The sequence below is a fragment of the Oryctolagus cuniculus genome, chromosome 2 (assembly GCF_964237555.1).
Source record: "Oryctolagus cuniculus chromosome 2, mOryCun1.1, whole genome shotgun sequence".
NCBI lineage: Eukaryota > Metazoa > Chordata > Mammalia > Lagomorpha > Leporidae > Oryctolagus > Oryctolagus cuniculus.
The window spans coordinates 58140029-58159270 of NC_091433.1; the positions used below are offsets into that span (position 1 = coordinate 58140029).

Sequence of the window (19242 nt, forward strand, 5' to 3'; positions counted from 1 at the left end):
TTTATATGTGCTTCATCTTCCACAACCAGAGATATTGAAAGGGTTCTTACAACTCTTTTCTTTTCTTATTTATTTATTTATTTTTGACAGGCAGAGTGGACTGTGAGAGACAGAGAGAAAGGTCTTCCTTTGCCATTGGTTCACCCTCCAATGGCTGCCGCGGCCAGCGCGCTGCGGCCAGCACTCCGCACTGATCCGAAGGCAGGAGTCAGGTGCTTCTCCTGGTCTCCTATGGGGTGCAGGGCCCAAGCACTTGGGCCATCCTCCACTGCACTCCCTGGCCACAGCAGAGAGCTGGCCTGGAAGAGGGGCAACCGGGTCAGAATCCGGCGCCCCAACCGGGACTAGAACCCTGTGTGCTGGCGCTGCAAGGCGGAGGATTAGCCTAATGAGCTGCGGCGCCAGCCTCTCACAACTCTTAATAACAATGTTTGTTGCTTTAACTAAAATGTATCAAAGCCTGCATTCTTAATTATTCTGATATGCAAATTTATAGCACATTCTTCTGGCCAGTTTTACAAAAATTGCGCCAAGCAGTACAGTAACATAAGTAACTATAAGTGCTTCTAGTTTATATATATATATATATATATATATACATATATGCATATCCCAGACCTACAACTTTAAATAAAAAATCTATAAAAACCATTGTTTCAAATCAGAATACAAAAGGATCGATTCTACTGAAAGCATTATTTCACTATGCTGAGGATTTGCAGCAAGAAAATAAAAATGTTGCAAATGGAACATCTGTCATTTTTTTGCTGTGTCATAACTAATAAATCATGATTTTTAGATAAGTTTGAGTGAACTTTAAAACATAATAAATATTGACAAGGATGGAAGTAGAGTAGAATGTAGATGATTGCATAATTCCTCTATATTTTAGAGTAGCTACCACAGAAAAATAAAAATATGTGCAAGTAAATTTGAAAATTTAAGAACCTATAAAGGTAAGCAAAATGGAAATGTTAACAGTATTAAAGAACAGTGAAGATTTTTCTTGAGTGTTTATAATCAATCATGTATCACAAAGTAATTCCTTCATATTTTTATTCCTAGGGAGATGCTTCTTTTTTCTACAGGAGAAAATCTCTCCGTGCTGCAAAATATATTTACTTTAGTCGGCCATCTACTAACTTAGCAGTAAATTCATTTTATTGGTATTTTTTCTGATAAATGGAAAATATTGTTTATTTTTTGATATAGAAACTATTTTTCATGTACTTTTCTAATAAAAGACTCAACCATTAAAATATTACTAGATAGTCATTAAATATGAATATTGAAGAATTGTTGATAATTTTTGTGGTAATTGTGATTATCATAATTTGTTCCTTTTTTTTAAGATGTTTTATTTATTTATTTGAAAGTCATAGTTACACAGAGAGAAGAGGTCTTCTATCTGCTGGTTCACTCCCCCGTTGGCTGCAATGGCCGGAGCTGCGCCGATCCACAGCCAGGAGCCAGGATCTTCTTCCTGGTCTCCTATGCGGGTGCAGGGGCCCAAGGTCTTTACCCACTACGCCACAGTGCTGGCCGGCCCCCATAATTTGTTCTTGATAGTAAAATAGCCCCTGGCCGGCTCTGTGGCTCACTGGGCTAATCCTCTGCCTGCGGCGCCGGCACACCGGGTTCTAGTCCCATTTTGGGGCGCCGGTTCTGTCCCAGTTGCTCCTCTTCCAGTCCAGCTCTCTGCTGTGGCCCGGGAAGGCAGTGGAGGATGGCCCAAGTGCTTGGGCCCTGCACCCACATTGGAGACTAGGAGGAAGCATCTGGCTCCTGGCTTCAGATCAGTGTAGTGCGCCGGCCATGGCAGCCACTTGTGGGGTGAACCAACGGAAGGAAGACCTTTCTCTCTGTCTCTCTGTCTCTCTCTCTCACTATCTAACTCTGCCTGTCAAAAAAAAAAAAAAAAAAAAAAGCTCCTGTACTTAGGCATCCATGCTGAAGTATCTGTTGATAAATACTGTGTCAGATTTTTGCTCCAAAGAAATCCTCCAAGGACTGTGCACAAAACAAAATGGGTCATGTTTTAATCATTGTTGAGGCTATATAATTGACACATTGATTTTATTATTGTTTTTATTTGATGCATTTATGTAATTCTATATTTGATAACTCTCATTTAAAAAAGTTTTGAAACTTTGCAAATCTCAAGTCTTATATTTTCAAAGATTATTTTTTCCTTAACCCACTGCACCACAATACATGCCCCGAAAAACATTTTCGAAAAGAATTATATTTATGTCAAGCATTTCATATAATGTCTAACAAATTGTTTTCAAAGGTGGTTTAAATTGCATTGCTGGGGCAACTTCCAGAAATGGTGCTTTTATTTGGGATGTTCAGAAGGGCAAAATTTTACAACGATTTAATGAGGTAAGATGTATTTATTGCTACTGAGTAATGTAAGTTTGAAGCTGATTGACATTTTCTAAATGTCCCATAACAGTAACCTGGTGGCAAGTATGTTCTTTCAGTTAAAAGAAAATGCAAGAATATATTTACATGCTAAAATGAAATTCTGAAAATTATAACTGAGCCTAAGCTACTTATAGCCCTAGTTCTGTTATTAATTAGCTGTTGACGTAGGGAGAATCATTTTGTTGCCTAGAACCTTTTTCTTCAAGTACAGAATGATGAAGTTGAAGTGTATAATTTTGTTAGATTGCCTTCCGGTTCTCAAATTCTATTATTCCATGACAGGCAGGCTCTTAAAACCTAGCAATTTTCTGTTTGCAATGTCACATATTGTATTTATCCTCAGACTCAGAGATTAAATTTTCAACTCATATTTTGCTGAGTTCCATTAATACCTTAAAAATATGTATAATCTAATTATAATATGTTAGGTATGAATTTAAGGAAAATATGATTAATATCTAGGATTGTTTGTCACTATCCTGAAACTTCATTTACTTTAAACAGTTGCTGAATCTTATTAAACATAATTTCTTTGAAAGTACTCTATATATTTGAAGATTTAATGCCATGTATTTAAAAAACTGTAATCCCTTTGAGGATACTCTTTAGTAACCTAGATTTCTCAGTAATTTCTGTAGTAATGTAGCAAATGCAAAATGTTAGACAGTCTTTACCAACCACCAGTAAGCAATTTTGCAGTCAAAAGAAGAATCTTTTACAAATGATTTTTAAAATTACATCCTATATGCAGCAAAGCAATGCTCTTTTAGTTCAACAATGCCCACACTGCCCTTTGTCTTCCATCACCAAGACAACTTAATCCATAATAAATACTAGGATATAAAAAAAATTATCCTGAAAATGGAACTTCTGACCTAGAATCAACAATTGTAATCTTACCTATCAGATCTGTTCATTTTATCTTGTGGCATTTCGGCATCTTGTGATCTAAAATGTCTGCCCATCAGTGCTTTAAAAGTTCCAACATGAGGCCAGCGCCACGGCTCAAGACGCTAATCCTCCGCCTTGCGGCGCCGGCACACCAGGTTCTAGTCCCAGTCGGGGCGCCGGATTCTGTCCCGGTTGCCCCTCTTCCAGGCCAGCTCTCTGCTGTGGCCAGGGAGTGCAGTGGAGGTTGGCCCAAGTGCTTGGGCCCTGCACCCCATGGGAGACCAGGAGAAGTACCTGGCTCCTGCCTTCGGATCAGCGCGGTGTGCCGGCCGCAGCGCGCTGGCCGTGGCGGCCATTGGAGGGTGAACCAATGGCAAAGGAAGACCTTTCTCTCTGTCTCTCTCTCTCTCCCTGTCCACTCTGCCTGTAAAAAAAAAAAATGTTCCAACATGATTTTGGCAACTCAGCATCTCAGTACAAGGGCCACCTCTTATATCCATTCACGTCTTTCGCAACATTTAGTAGCACAGATAAAACCAATATCAGGAATGCTTAAGTACTATCCAATAAAATCAGGGAAAATTAACAATGCCGGATACAAATAAGCTTCATGTGCCCCACAAAAGTAAATGCAGACTATTAACTATAAGTGTACTTTCCTTGGGAATAAATAAAGCTGAAAGAAAACTTGTACCATGTAAATTGAATAAAAATGGGAGCTAGTTTCATTTTTGTACCTGCTGTGTCAGCTCTCTTTGACCCACAAAGAGATAAAAGCAGTAGACTAAAGATTGACTTAAGAAATTTGAAACAGTACTTACAAAGTAACCTTCTCCTTAATGGTACCACAATTTCCCGCTTAATAGCAATACCATTTATGTTCTATACTAAATAGAAATGTTTTAATTAAAATTTACAAACGAGCTGATTATAACCTTTATTCATTATCACAAAGTAGAGGAAAGATAATACCATGTATAATGTGTTGTAAAACTTAGCACACCAGATGTGGTTTTACCCCTTAACCTTTCCCCAGTTCTAGAATACAGATGACAGGCAAATACAATTATAGAAATAACTTTAAAACTGCTTTTTTCACAAAAGTAAAATTTTGAGGGTTTTCATCTCTTGGAGCACCCTCCTGGCTGGTGCAGCAGGAGGTTTCTGACTTAAATATATCTTCCTTTGCTCATACTAACAAAAAAATTGAAATTTAGAGAAGCAAACAATAGTAATTATAATATTTCTTACATTATATATCTTCAAAATGTTCATGGAAATGCATATTAAAACCTATGCATGAATTTTGCAACAAACTAAACTAATCTTTTAATTCTGTTTTCTATGAACTTGTTGAATTATCCATATATTTGTAGAAATACTGAGTTTGAAAGCATATAAAGAATTATCTTCATCTCAATACCAGTGCTTCCAGGAAAAGTCATGAAGCAGAGCTGAAATACACAGGTGGCTTAAGAAGCATGGTGTCCAGCAAAAAGAACTAGAGTTGCCTAATTTATGTCTTAAAAACAGTGGAGTTATTTCTTAAGTATGACAGCTTTACAATTTCCTGGAGAGTATACATTCTGATTTCTGCTGTTGACAGGAATGTCTCTTTTAGTATAATGCAGAGTAAGTTCCTAATAGAAAAATGATACTCAGAAGAAGTAAGTAAATAAGAGAAAAAAGGGGTGAATTATTTCTTATTGATAGGTATTTTGCATTTTTTGAAGCATGGAAAAAATGGAATATTCTGCATTGCCTGGAGTCATAAAGATTCCAAAAGAATAGCAACCTGCAGTGGTGATGGTTTCTGGTAAGTACAATATATGATATTATGAAATTGCACTCTTTATAAAAAACACACTTGATTATTCCAGTTTTGTATGAGTGATGTTTTATTTTTCCAGCTCCACCAACTATCATAAATATGATTTATAAGCCCATGTTCTTTTGCTACAATATTTCACCAATAAATAACAAGGCAATAGTATTTTTTAAATGAGCCACTCATTGCCTTTTAAATGAAAACATCACATGAGTTATGACTACAAGACTGTGAATTGCCTCAAGGAAACTTTAAGAACTTTAAGAATTAAGGATGTCTATGTAATTCTCACCACATAGTCATATACTTCCTGGGCATTTTTTATTTGGTAGATGCAACATCCAGCGACTAAACATTTGTAAGCACTAGTCACCATCACTCCCAGTAACCTTAAATGTTTTTGTTGGGACTGTTGATGTTTAGTTTAAGAGTATCTCTTTAAAAGACTTAAAACTCTATAATACATTAATTTATTCACAGATTCTTTCTTATCCTGATGCAAATAACTATTATGGTAACTATAAAGTAGGGTACAAGACTTCTTTTATTTTTGCACTTATGTAATATGAAATCTATTTTTTATTGGTGGCAGAGGTCCAGATATTCTCTGAATTTCTAGTTGTATCACTGAGAATATACCATGAAAATGTTATAATTTGTAGGTCTTGGTGTCAGCACATACCACCTACTCTGTAAATTATTTGTTTTAAATACTGTAAATGTTAAACTATGAAATGTTGAAGCCTACTATCCAAAACATTAAGTTAGTTATATCAGTAAGTTTTAAAATTTTTAACCTATATTTTCCTTAACTAAAAATATAAGAAAATAGTTTCTAAATAAAAATGTATCATTTTTGATTTAAATGTATTGCTTAACTAGTTTTACAAACTTTTCATTACAAAGTCTCTATCCCAGAATACTTCTATTGAAAATTTGCAGTGCTGACTTTGTCCTCATGAATAATGTATGTAGAATGTTGTTTGTTAATGTATCATTATTAATTTCAGTATTATTCGAACAATTGATAATAAAGTGCTACACAAATACAAACATCCAGCTGCAGTGTTTGGTTGTGATTGGAGCCAAAACAACAAGTAAGTATTTTTTCCTGAAGTAATCATCACATTTCAGATATTTTAAATAATCTTAAAGTTTGGTGCTATTCCCATAGATTATACTTGTCACTTTTTTAGATAACATTTATCCAACCAGCAAATAAGTAGGGGCTTTATAATTGCCTTTTAATTTTAGCTACTTTTATCCAATGAAATTTTCACATGATTTAGAAATACTGATTTCTTCAACTCTTGTCTGTAAAATGAAGCTAATACCCTCTAGCCTGTCTTTGCCTATTAAATTATTATGCAAAATAGTAGTAAATTTAATTATTTATAAAGAAATATTTCATTAAAAAGAAGAAATACTGATTTCCTACTCTCAAAACAACTTTTTGATACTTCAGAAAAAAAGCATGAAAAACAAAAAATGGGAATAAGTCCCATTTTGTTTTTGTAGAAGCCCTATGTGTGGCTTCTACTATAGGTAAGTTGCCCTTTCCTTACCTTGTTAGAAGCTATGCAATGATATACTTCTACTATGAATTTATATTGTCTCCTGACTAATGCTAAGGGTTCTTCTGTACTAAATAATTTCCCAAGACATGGAGTTTAAATGGGTGGTTTTCAAAAATCAACCTGGCTTGAAATCTGAGTGTTTGCCATGTAAAAATCAGTTTAGATTTAAAATTAAATCTCCTCTAAAGTTGAACCTTTAACTCACTCCATTTCCAATAATTATATATTTGAAACCTCTTATTAATTTGATAAAAATTATATTTTTAAGATTTATTTATTTATTTGAAGGAGAGAGGGCAAGAGAGAGAAAGAGAGAAAGAGAGAGAGAGAACACTCCCCAGATGGCTCTAATAGCCAGAGATTGGCCAGACAGAAGCCAGGACCTTCATCTGGGTTTCCCGTGTGGGTGACAGGAACCCAAGTATGTGGGCCATCTTTTGCTGCTTTTCCTGGGCCGTTAGTAGGTAGCTGAATTGGAAGTGGAGCAGCTGGAACATGAAATGGCATCCATATGGGATGCCGGCTTGGCAGGCAGCAGCTTCACCCACTATGCTACAACACTGGCCCCATTAATTATATTTGAAAACGCAGATTTTCTTTATATTTATCAAAAATTGTGGATTATTGTATGCTTTAACATACTGCATATGGATATATAGAGATTAAAATATTGGAACCCATTTTACTTGATTCAAGTCAGATCACATTGTACAAAATGATGGCCCTATGTATTTCTTTCAGTAAATATCAAAGAATTTATAACACACTGTTAGATTATTGGAAGAGTGAATTCATGACCAGCAGATCCTCCAGTATTTCCTGGTTCAATGACTGATATTGTTAACCACAAAAATCGATAAAACTAGTATCTTTTGCCTTTTCTTTTGCAAATTTTAGTTTCTCATTTTCCATTTCTGGTCAACTATCACCTTCTGTCATATTTTTTATCTAAATATTTACTTTTTTTTTTTTTGGCAACCATTCCCTTGCCTCTAAGTCAATCACAATTGACTGATTGTTTATATACTCCTATAAAATCTCAATCATTTCCAGAATTGGCACCCTTTATCACCCTTTCTTCTCTTCCCATATTATTGCCCCTGTGTTGCAGTTAAAATGAACATTTGAAATGCAGATCTGAACTTAAATCCTTCATTGCTTTCCCACTGAGCTGTAGGATAACATTAAAACTCTTAGCAAGTTCTACAAGGAAGTTCCTATTCAATCTGATTCCTATCCACTTTATTAATCTTACTTCAGGTCTGCGCCTCCCTTGTTCCTTTCATCAAGCCACATTGCCTTTTAGCATTCCACCAGCCAGCAGATTGTTACCTCAAGACTTTCACTCATACTGACCCTTTTTATCTAAGATTCTACTACCCACCCCTTACGGTATACCCTACATGGCTTAGGCTTACATAACTACAACCTAACTTTTGGCTCTCAATTCAAAAGTCACTTCTACAGAAAAGCGGTCCCTGGTCTCTATGGTAGGTAAATTTCCTTGATAACATGCCTTTGGAGCACTTAATTAATGGAACTAATTTTTAATTGTGTCATTGTTTGCATATTGACTGTTTCACCTTCTAAAATGTAAGCCCTATGAGATCACCAACTGTGTTCTCTATCATTAGCAGTATATCATTAGCAAAACACTGTATTGCTAACCTTCACTATGCCTTGAAAATAGTAGAAATTAAATAAATATTACCTTAATATACAAATCAATCAAATTATCTTGCATCTGACCAATAAAATAGTTTGACATTTTTATTTCTACCACTTAGGATGAAAATTATATATTAATGCAGTATGTTTAGTTGGTTAACAAATTTTTAAATGGAAATGACACTGAAGTCCTTTGTACTTAAAAGTTACTCTTACTACCAAGCACACCAGTAAATTTAAAAACCTTTTAAGAAGTGTTCTAATTGCACTATTCACATTCCACTCAGCACTTTTTGTTCAAAAGGTGAGAAAGTGAACACTTACATACATGTGAGCATGGGTTTCCCCACAGAGATAAATACTTGTCTTGAGTGGGCAATGGGCCAAAAGGTTACCCAAAAGGAGGAGAGGTGGAGGAAAGGGGAGAGAGAGAGGGAGTGAGCATTGCAAAGAGCATGGAACTGCACCTCCGGCTGTGGTCTGTGGCAGAAAAGAGCGCATTCCAGTTGTTGGCCTCCTTTGTGAGGTTGAGAGGTAGTACCTCTCCAGGTGTGAAGCCACCTGGGAATTATACACAGCATTTCACAGGTTTCACGTGGAGCTCAATATTCATATTTTCATGGTTGAGCCCCCTTTAGGTCAGGGATGAAGCAAATGCATCCTGGGAAAGCAGACTTTTTGATTGACAATTAAGAGGATAGAATTAAATAGGAGCTTGTTAGTTTCACCTCTGCAGACCTAAACTTGCTCCCTGGCTAACCCACATCAACATGTTTTCCACAAGTTTGACTGGTACTCATAATTTCTTTCCTTTTAGTATTCTTTGTGTGACCACCATTAGGGTTTGAGTAGCTGTTCAATTCACTCTTGAAAGAAGAACACAGAATATTAAAAATCACATTACATTTGCAGAATACCCTTAATTACATCATACAGTGCAAGCATCTCAAGGGAGAAAATCCATCAAAGAGGAATGGGAAACTGCACTGTGACTTTCTGTCTCACGAGACAGCTTGCGTCTGCAGGGAGTCTTCCCAGCCTTCTTTCATTGGGGAGCATTGCTATCTGTACCCATGCTACCAAAAAAAAAAAAATTGGCCAGGTCATGTAATAATAATTTTCTTACAACTAGTTAGCAACATTTATTATTAGCCATCTGAGAGTCTTCTGAGGAACTGATAGTTCCACAATATAAAGTTTGAGAAACATTTGAGAAGCTATGGAGTCAACATTTTGAAAAAGAATATATAAAAATATAAATATTGCTTCTGATTTTAAATAAACAAAATACAAAAACAATTTGTTAAAAGGGAACACTGAGATAATTTTCTCTACTAGAATATTTTCTGCCAATGCCCACTGTTTTCACATGTGTAAGTGTTTTGTCTAACCTCATTAAAAACCTGTCTCTAGAAATTAGAGCTACTTTACATTGTAAAATTATTTGTAATAAATAACATCAAGTTTTCACATGTTAATAATGTTCCATTGATGATATTTCAGGGACATGATAGCCACTGGCTGTGAAGACAAAAATGTCCGTGTCTACTATGTAGCCACCAGTTCTGATCAGCCATTGAAAGTTTTTAGTGGACATACAGCAAAAGTGTTTCATGTTAAATGGTCTCCTCTGAGGGAGGGAATTCTTTGCAGTGGTTCTGATGATGGGTATGTATTTTTGTATTCTGAATTTTCAGCCATTAAAACCATGAGTTTATATTTTCCTAGAAATGTACATACTTGTAAGACAAAATAATACGGGGAAATATTTTAAATATGTACTTAACAAGTAGGCAGGTAACATGTACCTAATTGTAGTGGATCAACACTATTTAAAGCTTGACCAAAAATCATAAGTATCATAAGTTGTGAGTACAAAACTCAACAGTGTCATAAAAGGAAGGGCAACTGTGTTACTGCCTTCTATAAATTAAATTATTTTAACACAAATCACTTTAAGTATGATTTCAACCTTAAAATATTTAAATGCTAGCTATATATATAATTAGCACAAAAATTAAGTTATAATATATTTGGATATATAGTCATTACTTGGGATCCATGGGAGATTGATTCCAGGACCAAGGATCCCCATGTGTACAAAACCTTGATGCCCAGGTGCCTTATATAATATAGGATAGCATTTCCATGTAACCTCTGCATATCCTTTCATGTACTCTAAATCATGTCTAATTTACTTGCAGTACCTGCCACAAAGTAAGTGCTATACAGATAACTGTTATCCTATATTGTTTAAGGAATAATGACAAGGAAAATGTCAGTGCATGTTCACCATAGACACAATTCACTTTGAAAAAATGTTTCTGATCTAGTGTTGATAGAATCTGCAAATGAGAAATCCTCAGATATGGAGATCCAATTATATTTTACTGGGCTAGGATAAGGGTGAATAGAAAGAGTCCTTTTATATAAAAGAGAAAGAGTTATTCCTTAAAGATAAAAAATGTGTTTTATACCATGAATAACTGGTATTTTATTATTTTGGTATTGTCTAAGTCTGAGACTAAAAAATTATATTGAAATGTGAAAGTAAAATTAGCATTTGGAAATCATAATTTTATTTTGAGTTCAAATTTTAATTTTAGTAATATTTGTGTTGTATATAACAGTAGACACAATAATTAATTATTATAGTTTGTGTTTTTACTTCTTATGAGGTTGATTCTATACTAATCAAGCAAATTACTTACTGGCAAAAACCACTAAGTAATGATTTACTCTATAGGTAAAAGCATAAATATGAAATGATTTTTCAAATAATGCCCATAATTATAAATATACTTTCAAGATATGCAAGTAATTTGAGTGTTCTTAAATTATTTTATCTATGTTATTAGTCACACTTTCTCTGATTATATGTGTTCTGTATATTTCCTTTAAGATAACAATTTTTCATATATAAATTGTGAAACAGTACATTTACCATCAGTAGTAAATGACAAAAAGCGTAAAAGAAAACATATTGGAATAGACAAACTCTAACCTCATTAAATATTGATTTAAACTGTTCTAAAGAGAATATATCATGAAACATAAAATGCTTTTAAATGTACTGAGAAATAAGCATTGGGCTCTATTAAGAGTACGTTAATACTTTGGATAAATTATAATTTGAGTTATACACATAATATTCTGTTTTCAGTTCTGTTCGAATCTGGGATTATACTCAAGATGCTTGCATAAATATTCTTAGTGGACACACTGCACCTGTAAGGGGATTAATGTGGAATACTGAGATTCCTTATCTACTAGTATCTGGCAGCTGGGATTATACTATAAAAGTATGGGACACTAGGGAAGGAACTTGTCTGGATACTGTCTGTGATCATGGTGCGGATGTATATGGTAAAGTATTTTTCATGTCTTTATTATATTGATATATCAATGCTTATAACTTTTTAAAAAGTCTTTGAAGAGTTTCATTTTAAATAACGTATTTCTCGTTATGAAATAGGAATACTCATTGGTTTTCTTTGAAGATTTATTTATTTGAAAGACAGAGTTACAGAGGCAGAGAGAGGTCTTCCATCTGCTGATTCACTCCCCAAATGGCCACAATGGCCAGAACTGGGCCAATCTGAAGCCAGGAGCCTTAAGCTTCTTCCAGGTATCCTACGTGGGCACAGGGGCCCAAGGAGTTGGCTATCTTCTACTGCTTTCCCAGACCATAGCAGAAAGCTGGATCAGAAGTGAAGCAGCCAGGACTCAAACCGGCACCCATATGGGATGCCAGCACTGCAAGTGGAGGCTTTACCCACTACAGCACAGCACTGGCCCCAGAATATTTATTGTTGAGCCATCAAAAAACACAGAGACAATAAAAAAAAAAAAAAAACAGTAGAAATGACAAAAAGATGACTATTGATAGCACTGTGGTATTTCTCTATTTCTCTCTCCCTCTCTCTTTAACTTTGTCTCTCTTCCTCCCTCCCACCCTTCCTCACTTCATCTCTCCCTCTTTCTCAGGTTTATATCAATGTTTCTGTGTATACACACACACACACACACACACACACACACAATGCACACATTCACTTAATGCACATATGAGGAAGATTCCAAAAGTTCATGGACAAATGGAAATTTAAAATAATGGGCTTTTTACAGCCCCCTAATTTATAACAGTAGTGCTTGAATTTCCTCTCTTCTCTTATCACTCCAGAAGTAAATTTAAAACAGGAAAAATCAGTAATAGAATAAATATAACTTATTTAGCCATTCTCCTATTCTTGTATATTTAGGGCAATGTTTTGTGTTTGAATATGATACTATTTGATATAATTGAGCTGGTTTTGGAAAATGAATTTACTTGTTATTTGCATATCAGTTTATTCTCATTTGCATTTGTATTCACTCTCATTGCCATACCTTGATGAGAAAGAAGTAGACTGATAATGCAAAAATAATTCCTTAGAGAAAGTAACTCTAATACAACCAATTAAACTTATATGGCTTGCTGGTGCCGTGGCTCACTAGGCTAATCCTCCACCTGCAGCTCTGGCACAATGGGTTCTAGTCCTGGTCAGAGCGCCGGATTCTGTCCCGGTTGCCCCTCTTCCAGTCCAGCTCTCTGCTGTGGCCCGGGAGTGCAGTGGAGGATGTCCCAAGTCCTTGGGCCCTGTACCCGCATGGCAGACCAGGAGAAGCACCTGGCTCCTGGATTTGGATCATCGCACCGGCTGCAGCAGCCATTGGGGGGTGAACCAACAGAGGGAATACCTTTCTCTCTTTCTCTCTCTCCCCCACTGTCTAACTCTGCCTGTCAGAAAAAAAAGAAGAATATCTTATTTTTTAATACTTTAAACTGTACAGTCTCCTATTCTCTATTAATATTATGCATACTTGTTGCTTAAGCAAAAGAAACATAATTTCAATATTTTAATTCAGGGCCATTTGTTTTTTAATGATTAGAGTTATTCAGTGTTATATTCATATTTACAGAATATGCTAAATAATTTGTTGCATTCTTACACTATTTTTAGCTAAGATATTAATTAATGCAAGTTAAGGTTGACTGTGGAAACTTTTAACTTATTCACATTTCTCTATAATTAATTCTGTGTAGCTTTATGAGGTGCATACAAATGCAAACTGTTTTTTAATATTTTCTCTAATTAAAATAGGTTTTGGTGTTTTTCCATCAGGCTTAACATGTCATCCAAGTCGCCCCTTCACTATGGCCTCTTGCTCCCGTGATTCCACAGTGAGACTCTGGTCATTAACACCTTTAATCACTCCTTTGCAAATAAATATTCTGGCAGACAGACCTTGGGAAGAAATTATCGGGAACACTGGTACTGAACATATGCATGGATGAGAATTTATTTTCAAATAATACTTTAAAAGAGTCATTTTCTCACTGAATTATGTCTGTTCTTCAGATAATGCTATAGAACAAGGCACTCCTCCTCTATTGTGCGGCAAAGTGTCAAGAGATATTAAACAAGAAATAGAAAAACAAACTGGTAATCATCGAGCAAAAAAACTAAGATGGTTTTCAGAATGTTTATCAGTAAGTATTATAGGAATTAAACCTAATCATTTTCCCGTTAGCCAAAATGAATCTATGAAAATATTAAGTTGCCAGATATCTACATGAACCACTCCGATTTAGTGGATCCCTCTTAACATAATCTGTACAGATGAGATCAGCATAAAACCAGAAGCAATAAACAGAATAATGTATAGTCATTATTTTGTTATTTTTTCATTTTAAATATGCCTGCATTGTACTATTTGTAAAGATGCAAAAAGCTGTGAATTTTTTAAATTCACTGTTATATCTTTGGATATTTTATATAATCTTTTAGCCTCCAGGTGGCAGTGACAATTTATGGAACTTGGTTGCCGTGATAAAAGGAAAAGATGATAGCTTACTTCCTCAGAACTACTGTAAAGGAATAATGCATTTAAAACATCTGATTAAATTTAGAATGGTAAGGAAAGTATGGAAATATGGTATACTCAAAATAAGGCATCTCAAGCATTTTTTTCTTTAACACTGTGAAAATTAAAAATGATATTGCATACAAACGCATACAAGAGGAGTCTGCAGAAAGTTCATGAAACTACATATTATGAAAAATCTATGCATGGAGTTCAAAAAATTTCTACACCAAAATAAACATCTTTCTTCCACCAACTTTTTGAAGTGATTTCTTTTGTATTATGAATATTTGTGTGATTAATTTGGCAGTCTGAAATAAGTGAACGTGGAGGAGATAAGTCTTGGATAAAAATGATCATGAGAACATAAATTATTTGAGAATGTATTATGACATGGTTTTGATAGGTTGACTGTCATGAAATTCTGCAAAAGTCACTGGAACTGCTTGAAATGCTATCTTTACCCTCTTCCTGGATGATAGTGACAAAATGTATTCTGATTTTGATCTTGGAGGACCTAATGGACTATATTCTGAATATGTTTTATTAAAACTGGTTATATTGTAACTGAGTGAATTTCAGTACAAAATATTAGTTACCTTATTCATGGGGCAATGTCCAGTATCAACAACAAAACTCATCCTGAGGCCAGAAAGAAGAAATAGTTTATATATTTTCAATGAAATATCAAAAGTTAACTATTAGAACATAAAAAGAATTGCACCAAGGATCTGGATTTGATGGCCACATGAAACAGTTATTTTAATAAAGTCAAAGTACTTTCTTTAATAATAAACTGTTGACAATGTAGGAGCCAATTAGAATGAGGTAGTGACTGGGGTAGGCTGTATCCTATTCTCTTTAAAATAATCTAAGTGTTGTGGTATACAGAAGTCCAGGGCCCAAAAGGTAGTGATGAAGTGATATACCATTGATCAAATACAATAAATAAAACTAAATTGAAATTAAAATCACTACCTCATTTTATTTTAGTTTAGTTAGTTAGTTAGTTTAGTTTAAAGATTTATTTATTTATTTGAAAGGCAGAATTACAGAGAGGCAGAGGCAGAGAGAAGGAAAGGTCTTCCATCCACTGGTTCACTTCCCAAATGGCCGAAACAGCCGAGCTGGGCCGATTGGCAGCCAGGAGCCAGGAGCTTCTTCCAGGTCTCCCACACGGGTTTAGGGGCCTAAGCACTTGGCCCATTTTCCACTGCTTTCCCAGGCCATAGCAGAGAGCTGGATTGGAAAAGAAGCATCTGAGACTTGAACCAGTGCCCATATAGCATGCCCGCACTACAGGCAGTGGCTTTACCCACTACGCCACAGCGCTGGCCTCCAAGAAGTATCAGGTTTTATGCAGAAAATATTTTAGTATTGAATTTCTATATTTGGTGCTTTTAAAATATTTACCCATATAGTGTTTTTATGATTATTTGTTACTACCAGGTCTTATGTAACAAAGTTTTTAAATTTTTATTTGGTTTTAACTCAGTCTGAAGCCCAAGAGCTGACAACTGTCAAGATGTCTAAATTTGGTGGTGGTATTGGTGTACCCACTAAAGAGGAAAGATTGAAGGAAGCTGCCGAAATACATTTGCGATTAGGACAAATTCAGAGATACTGCGAACTTATGGTTGAGCTCGGAGAGGTAAAATGCTGTTTAAGTAAAATTAATGAGTTTACAATAGCATTCAATGGATTAAGAATATGCTTAATTATAAATTTTAAAATATGAATCTTATTTTTGTTCACGTCTAATTGATTCTCTACAAATTTAATATCAAGTGTAAGTTCTAGAAAGGTAGTTATTATTAACAGTAGGCGTGAGTGTCAGCATCATTTGGGAACCTATGAGATAGCATTTCCCACTCCAGATCTGCAGAATCAGAACCTCTAGGGATAAACCCAACACTCTGCTTTTTCATAAACCCTCCTGGTGATTTATGTGTATTCTGCAGTTGGAAACCCCCTTTCCTAGACTAGAGCTTTGATCCTTAAAAACATATCCATCGTAGTCAATTTTCTCACATTGAAAACTCCTTGCTAGTGCTATTTGTCATAACTAAATCTTAAACTAGCCTCAAGAGGAGTTTCCATTGAGGATCATCTGATGAAGTATATTGCTTAAGGCCCTTCCTGATGTTTTCACAGAGGACTGTATCAGCAAAACATACTTCTCAAAAAGGTTAAGATTAATCTATGCTATTGAAACTTACTGCAGCGACTACCTTTACTAGGTCTGTAGTGACTGGAGTGAAGCACAGCGGCAAGTGGGAGCTCCTGTTTTGTGAGTCTGGGTGTTTGTTGGTTACAAGGGTATCTTCAGTTTTTGAAAGTTCAGAATTATAAAATTGGGCTTTTTTTCTGCATAAGTAGTTTAGTTCAACAAACTACCATACCATTCCCTACCATACCAAAACAAAGTTTGGAATAGCATGGCACATTTCATAGTTTATTGAGTTTTGAAAAGCTTTAGGTTAGTTAATTTTGTCGTTACAAAGCATCATATAATATACTTGTAAATAATATGAAATAACACCAAGTAATACAGTTACATTAAAATGTATCAAAATTAAATTTCACTCACCTTTTTACTTTCCCATACACTTAGAGACAGTGCATTACAACTTGCTCTAAAATAGTAAGTACTATTAAAAACTGTTATTGGAAAGACATTGTAAATTTAAAAGTATTTAGGAGCAATGCAACACTGTTACTAATGCAGTAATAACGATTTGATTTAAAAGTTCCTTTTTTAACAGGACATTACTAAACAACTTATCAAAAGTCAAGGAGAAAATGAATAATTTTGGTGTAAAAATGTAATTTTGTCTCTAAGTTTCATATTTGGGTATTTGTACTTTAAACTCTCTTAACTCAAAACTTATCTGAATCAAATGCCTGTCTATTAAATTTAATAGTTATATTGTTAGGAAAGCTCATTTATGGACTGATGGACTTAATGATTCATAAAACTTTGCTTTCAATTGTTTAGAATTATGGGTATCCTTGTAATTGTTCATAATCACTTGCTTATTTTTTCTAGTTCTGTAAGCTTTCTACTATGAAGTTAGAAAAACTTTTAATCCTTTCACTTTTAAGACATTTATATTAAAAGAACTTGGTGACTTCAAAGTTAATTTAGTCTACATTTTAACTTCATTTATCCAGTTTCTACTACATTAGAGAAGAATTTCTCCCAAAAACATGTTTTAAGTTATCTTTTAGGTAACATAATTTTAAATATGTAGTATTAAAATTTAACATATTTTCAGTTAATTATTTTTATACTTATTTCAGTGGAATTTTAGTTTTTTGGAGAGCTTTAATTAAAATGAAATTTTGATTCATCTAGTTCTTTTTCAGAATATTTTCTCCTCAGTTCCCTTCTAGCTTTGAATAAAGTGAAACTCATTTTTTCAAATAAATGTCACAGTCACCTTGGATTGAACATGAGCTGCTTCAATAATAGTCAGTCCAGTTTTTTTATAATATGAAGACAAGTATTACCAACTGGAAAAGAAGAAGTGGCAATAAATAAAGTTTATAAAAATCAATAGAGAAATAATAAAATAGAAACAACCGACATATATGTTAAATATAAGTAAATGTGAAGTAAGAATTTCAGTGTTATTTTGACAAAGAATATCATAGAATGGATTGTTCTCGTATTGCATTATAAGAGTTAATCTGTGTATATTTCAAACCTCATATTTGTCACTATTCCTTTCCTCCCTATCATTTCTCTCCTTCTTACCACCTGCATCTCTTCCCTTTTTATTTTCTATTTTTTTAATATAATGAGGACAGGTTTAAATGTAGTTCATAGGTACAATTCTAAGAATATAATGATACCTCTTTCTATCTCTTTCTCACCCTTTACATTTGGAATTGAATTTTTATTTTGAATTTTGCATTTTTTCTTTTACTTTAAAATATCTTAACTTTTATTCTGAGTGGAATTAATGAGATAGAAAAATATACATTGAAATCTAAACTTTAAAATTCTATGTTATAAATATAACAAATTGACTTTTAAAAACGAGTTCAGAATTACACAGTGCAATCAAAACAGATATGCTTCTACTCTTCGTTCTTTCTATCCTAGTGGGACAAAGCCCTGTCCATTGCACCAGGGGTATCTTTGAAATACTGGAAAAAGCTAATGCAGAGGTAAGGCCGTAAGTGTGTGTATAAATATGTTTTATAATTACATGTAAAATAGGAACAGTATATAAATGTGATAGTAGTTATTGATATTTTTTACCTTTTTTTGTCTTATGTAATAACTAAATTTATATCCATAGATAGAACAAAGGAAATGAATCAGTTGTAAGTCATTTTGGTATTCTTATATTTTACTTTAATTCTGTTGAAGACAGTGAAAAGCAAATTTCCTCCATATCAGTGGACAAAAAACATACTATCAAATTATTAACAGGTTATTGTATTGCTATTTAAATAGAAATAGTAAGATTTTTTAAAGGTTTTCAGAAGTCCACAGAATATTGCTTTATAAATAATCTCCAAAATGCTCTGTGTAGACACTAACTCTTGCCATTTCCTTCCATGGTTAGAAGGGAGATACTGTTGAAAAAGAAATATCTGACAAGTAAGGAAACATTACTAGGTGTCCTTGTTTTAGAATCCAATACACACACACACACACACGACTTTTTCACAGATGTGTTAATTTCCAAGGATTGCCTTCACAAATTACCCTAATCTGGATGACTTAAAGCAACACAAATTTACTCTCTCACAGTTTTGGAGGCTAGAATTCCCACTGGTAGAGTTTGTTCCTGCTGGAGTTTCTGCAAAAGAATCAGTTCCATGCTTCTCTCCTACCTTCTAGCACTTGTTAACCATTCTTGACCTCTTACAGATTATAGATGCATCCCTCCAATCTCTGCCAGATCTCCACATGTCTATCTTTGT

General features: G+C 34.4%; 1 protein-coding gene across 4 annotated transcripts in view; it reads left to right on the forward strand.

The window, feature by feature from the left end:
* The window catches only part of WDR17 (WD repeat domain 17), a 105920-nt gene that overhangs the window by 56893 nt on the left and 29785 nt on the right, over nucleotides 1-19242 (forward strand). For all 4 annotated transcript variants that reach the window (XM_051832508.2, XM_051832497.2, XM_070068306.1 and 1 more), the window contains 10 exons: nucleotides 2294-2385; nucleotides 5055-5137; nucleotides 6160-6246; nucleotides 9898-10062; nucleotides 11558-11760; nucleotides 13560-13709; nucleotides 13797-13927; nucleotides 14226-14351; nucleotides 15797-15952; nucleotides 18413-18477. In XM_051832508.2, coding sequence (XP_051688468.1) covers nucleotides 2294-2385; nucleotides 5055-5137; nucleotides 6160-6246; nucleotides 9898-10062; nucleotides 11558-11760; nucleotides 13560-13709; nucleotides 13797-13927; nucleotides 14226-14351; nucleotides 15797-15952; nucleotides 18413-18477 — 1258 coding nt within the window. The remainder of the gene's footprint in view (nucleotides 1-2293; nucleotides 2386-5054; nucleotides 5138-6159; nucleotides 6247-9897; nucleotides 10063-11557; nucleotides 11761-13559; nucleotides 13710-13796; nucleotides 13928-14225; nucleotides 14352-15796; nucleotides 15953-18412; nucleotides 18478-19242) is intronic.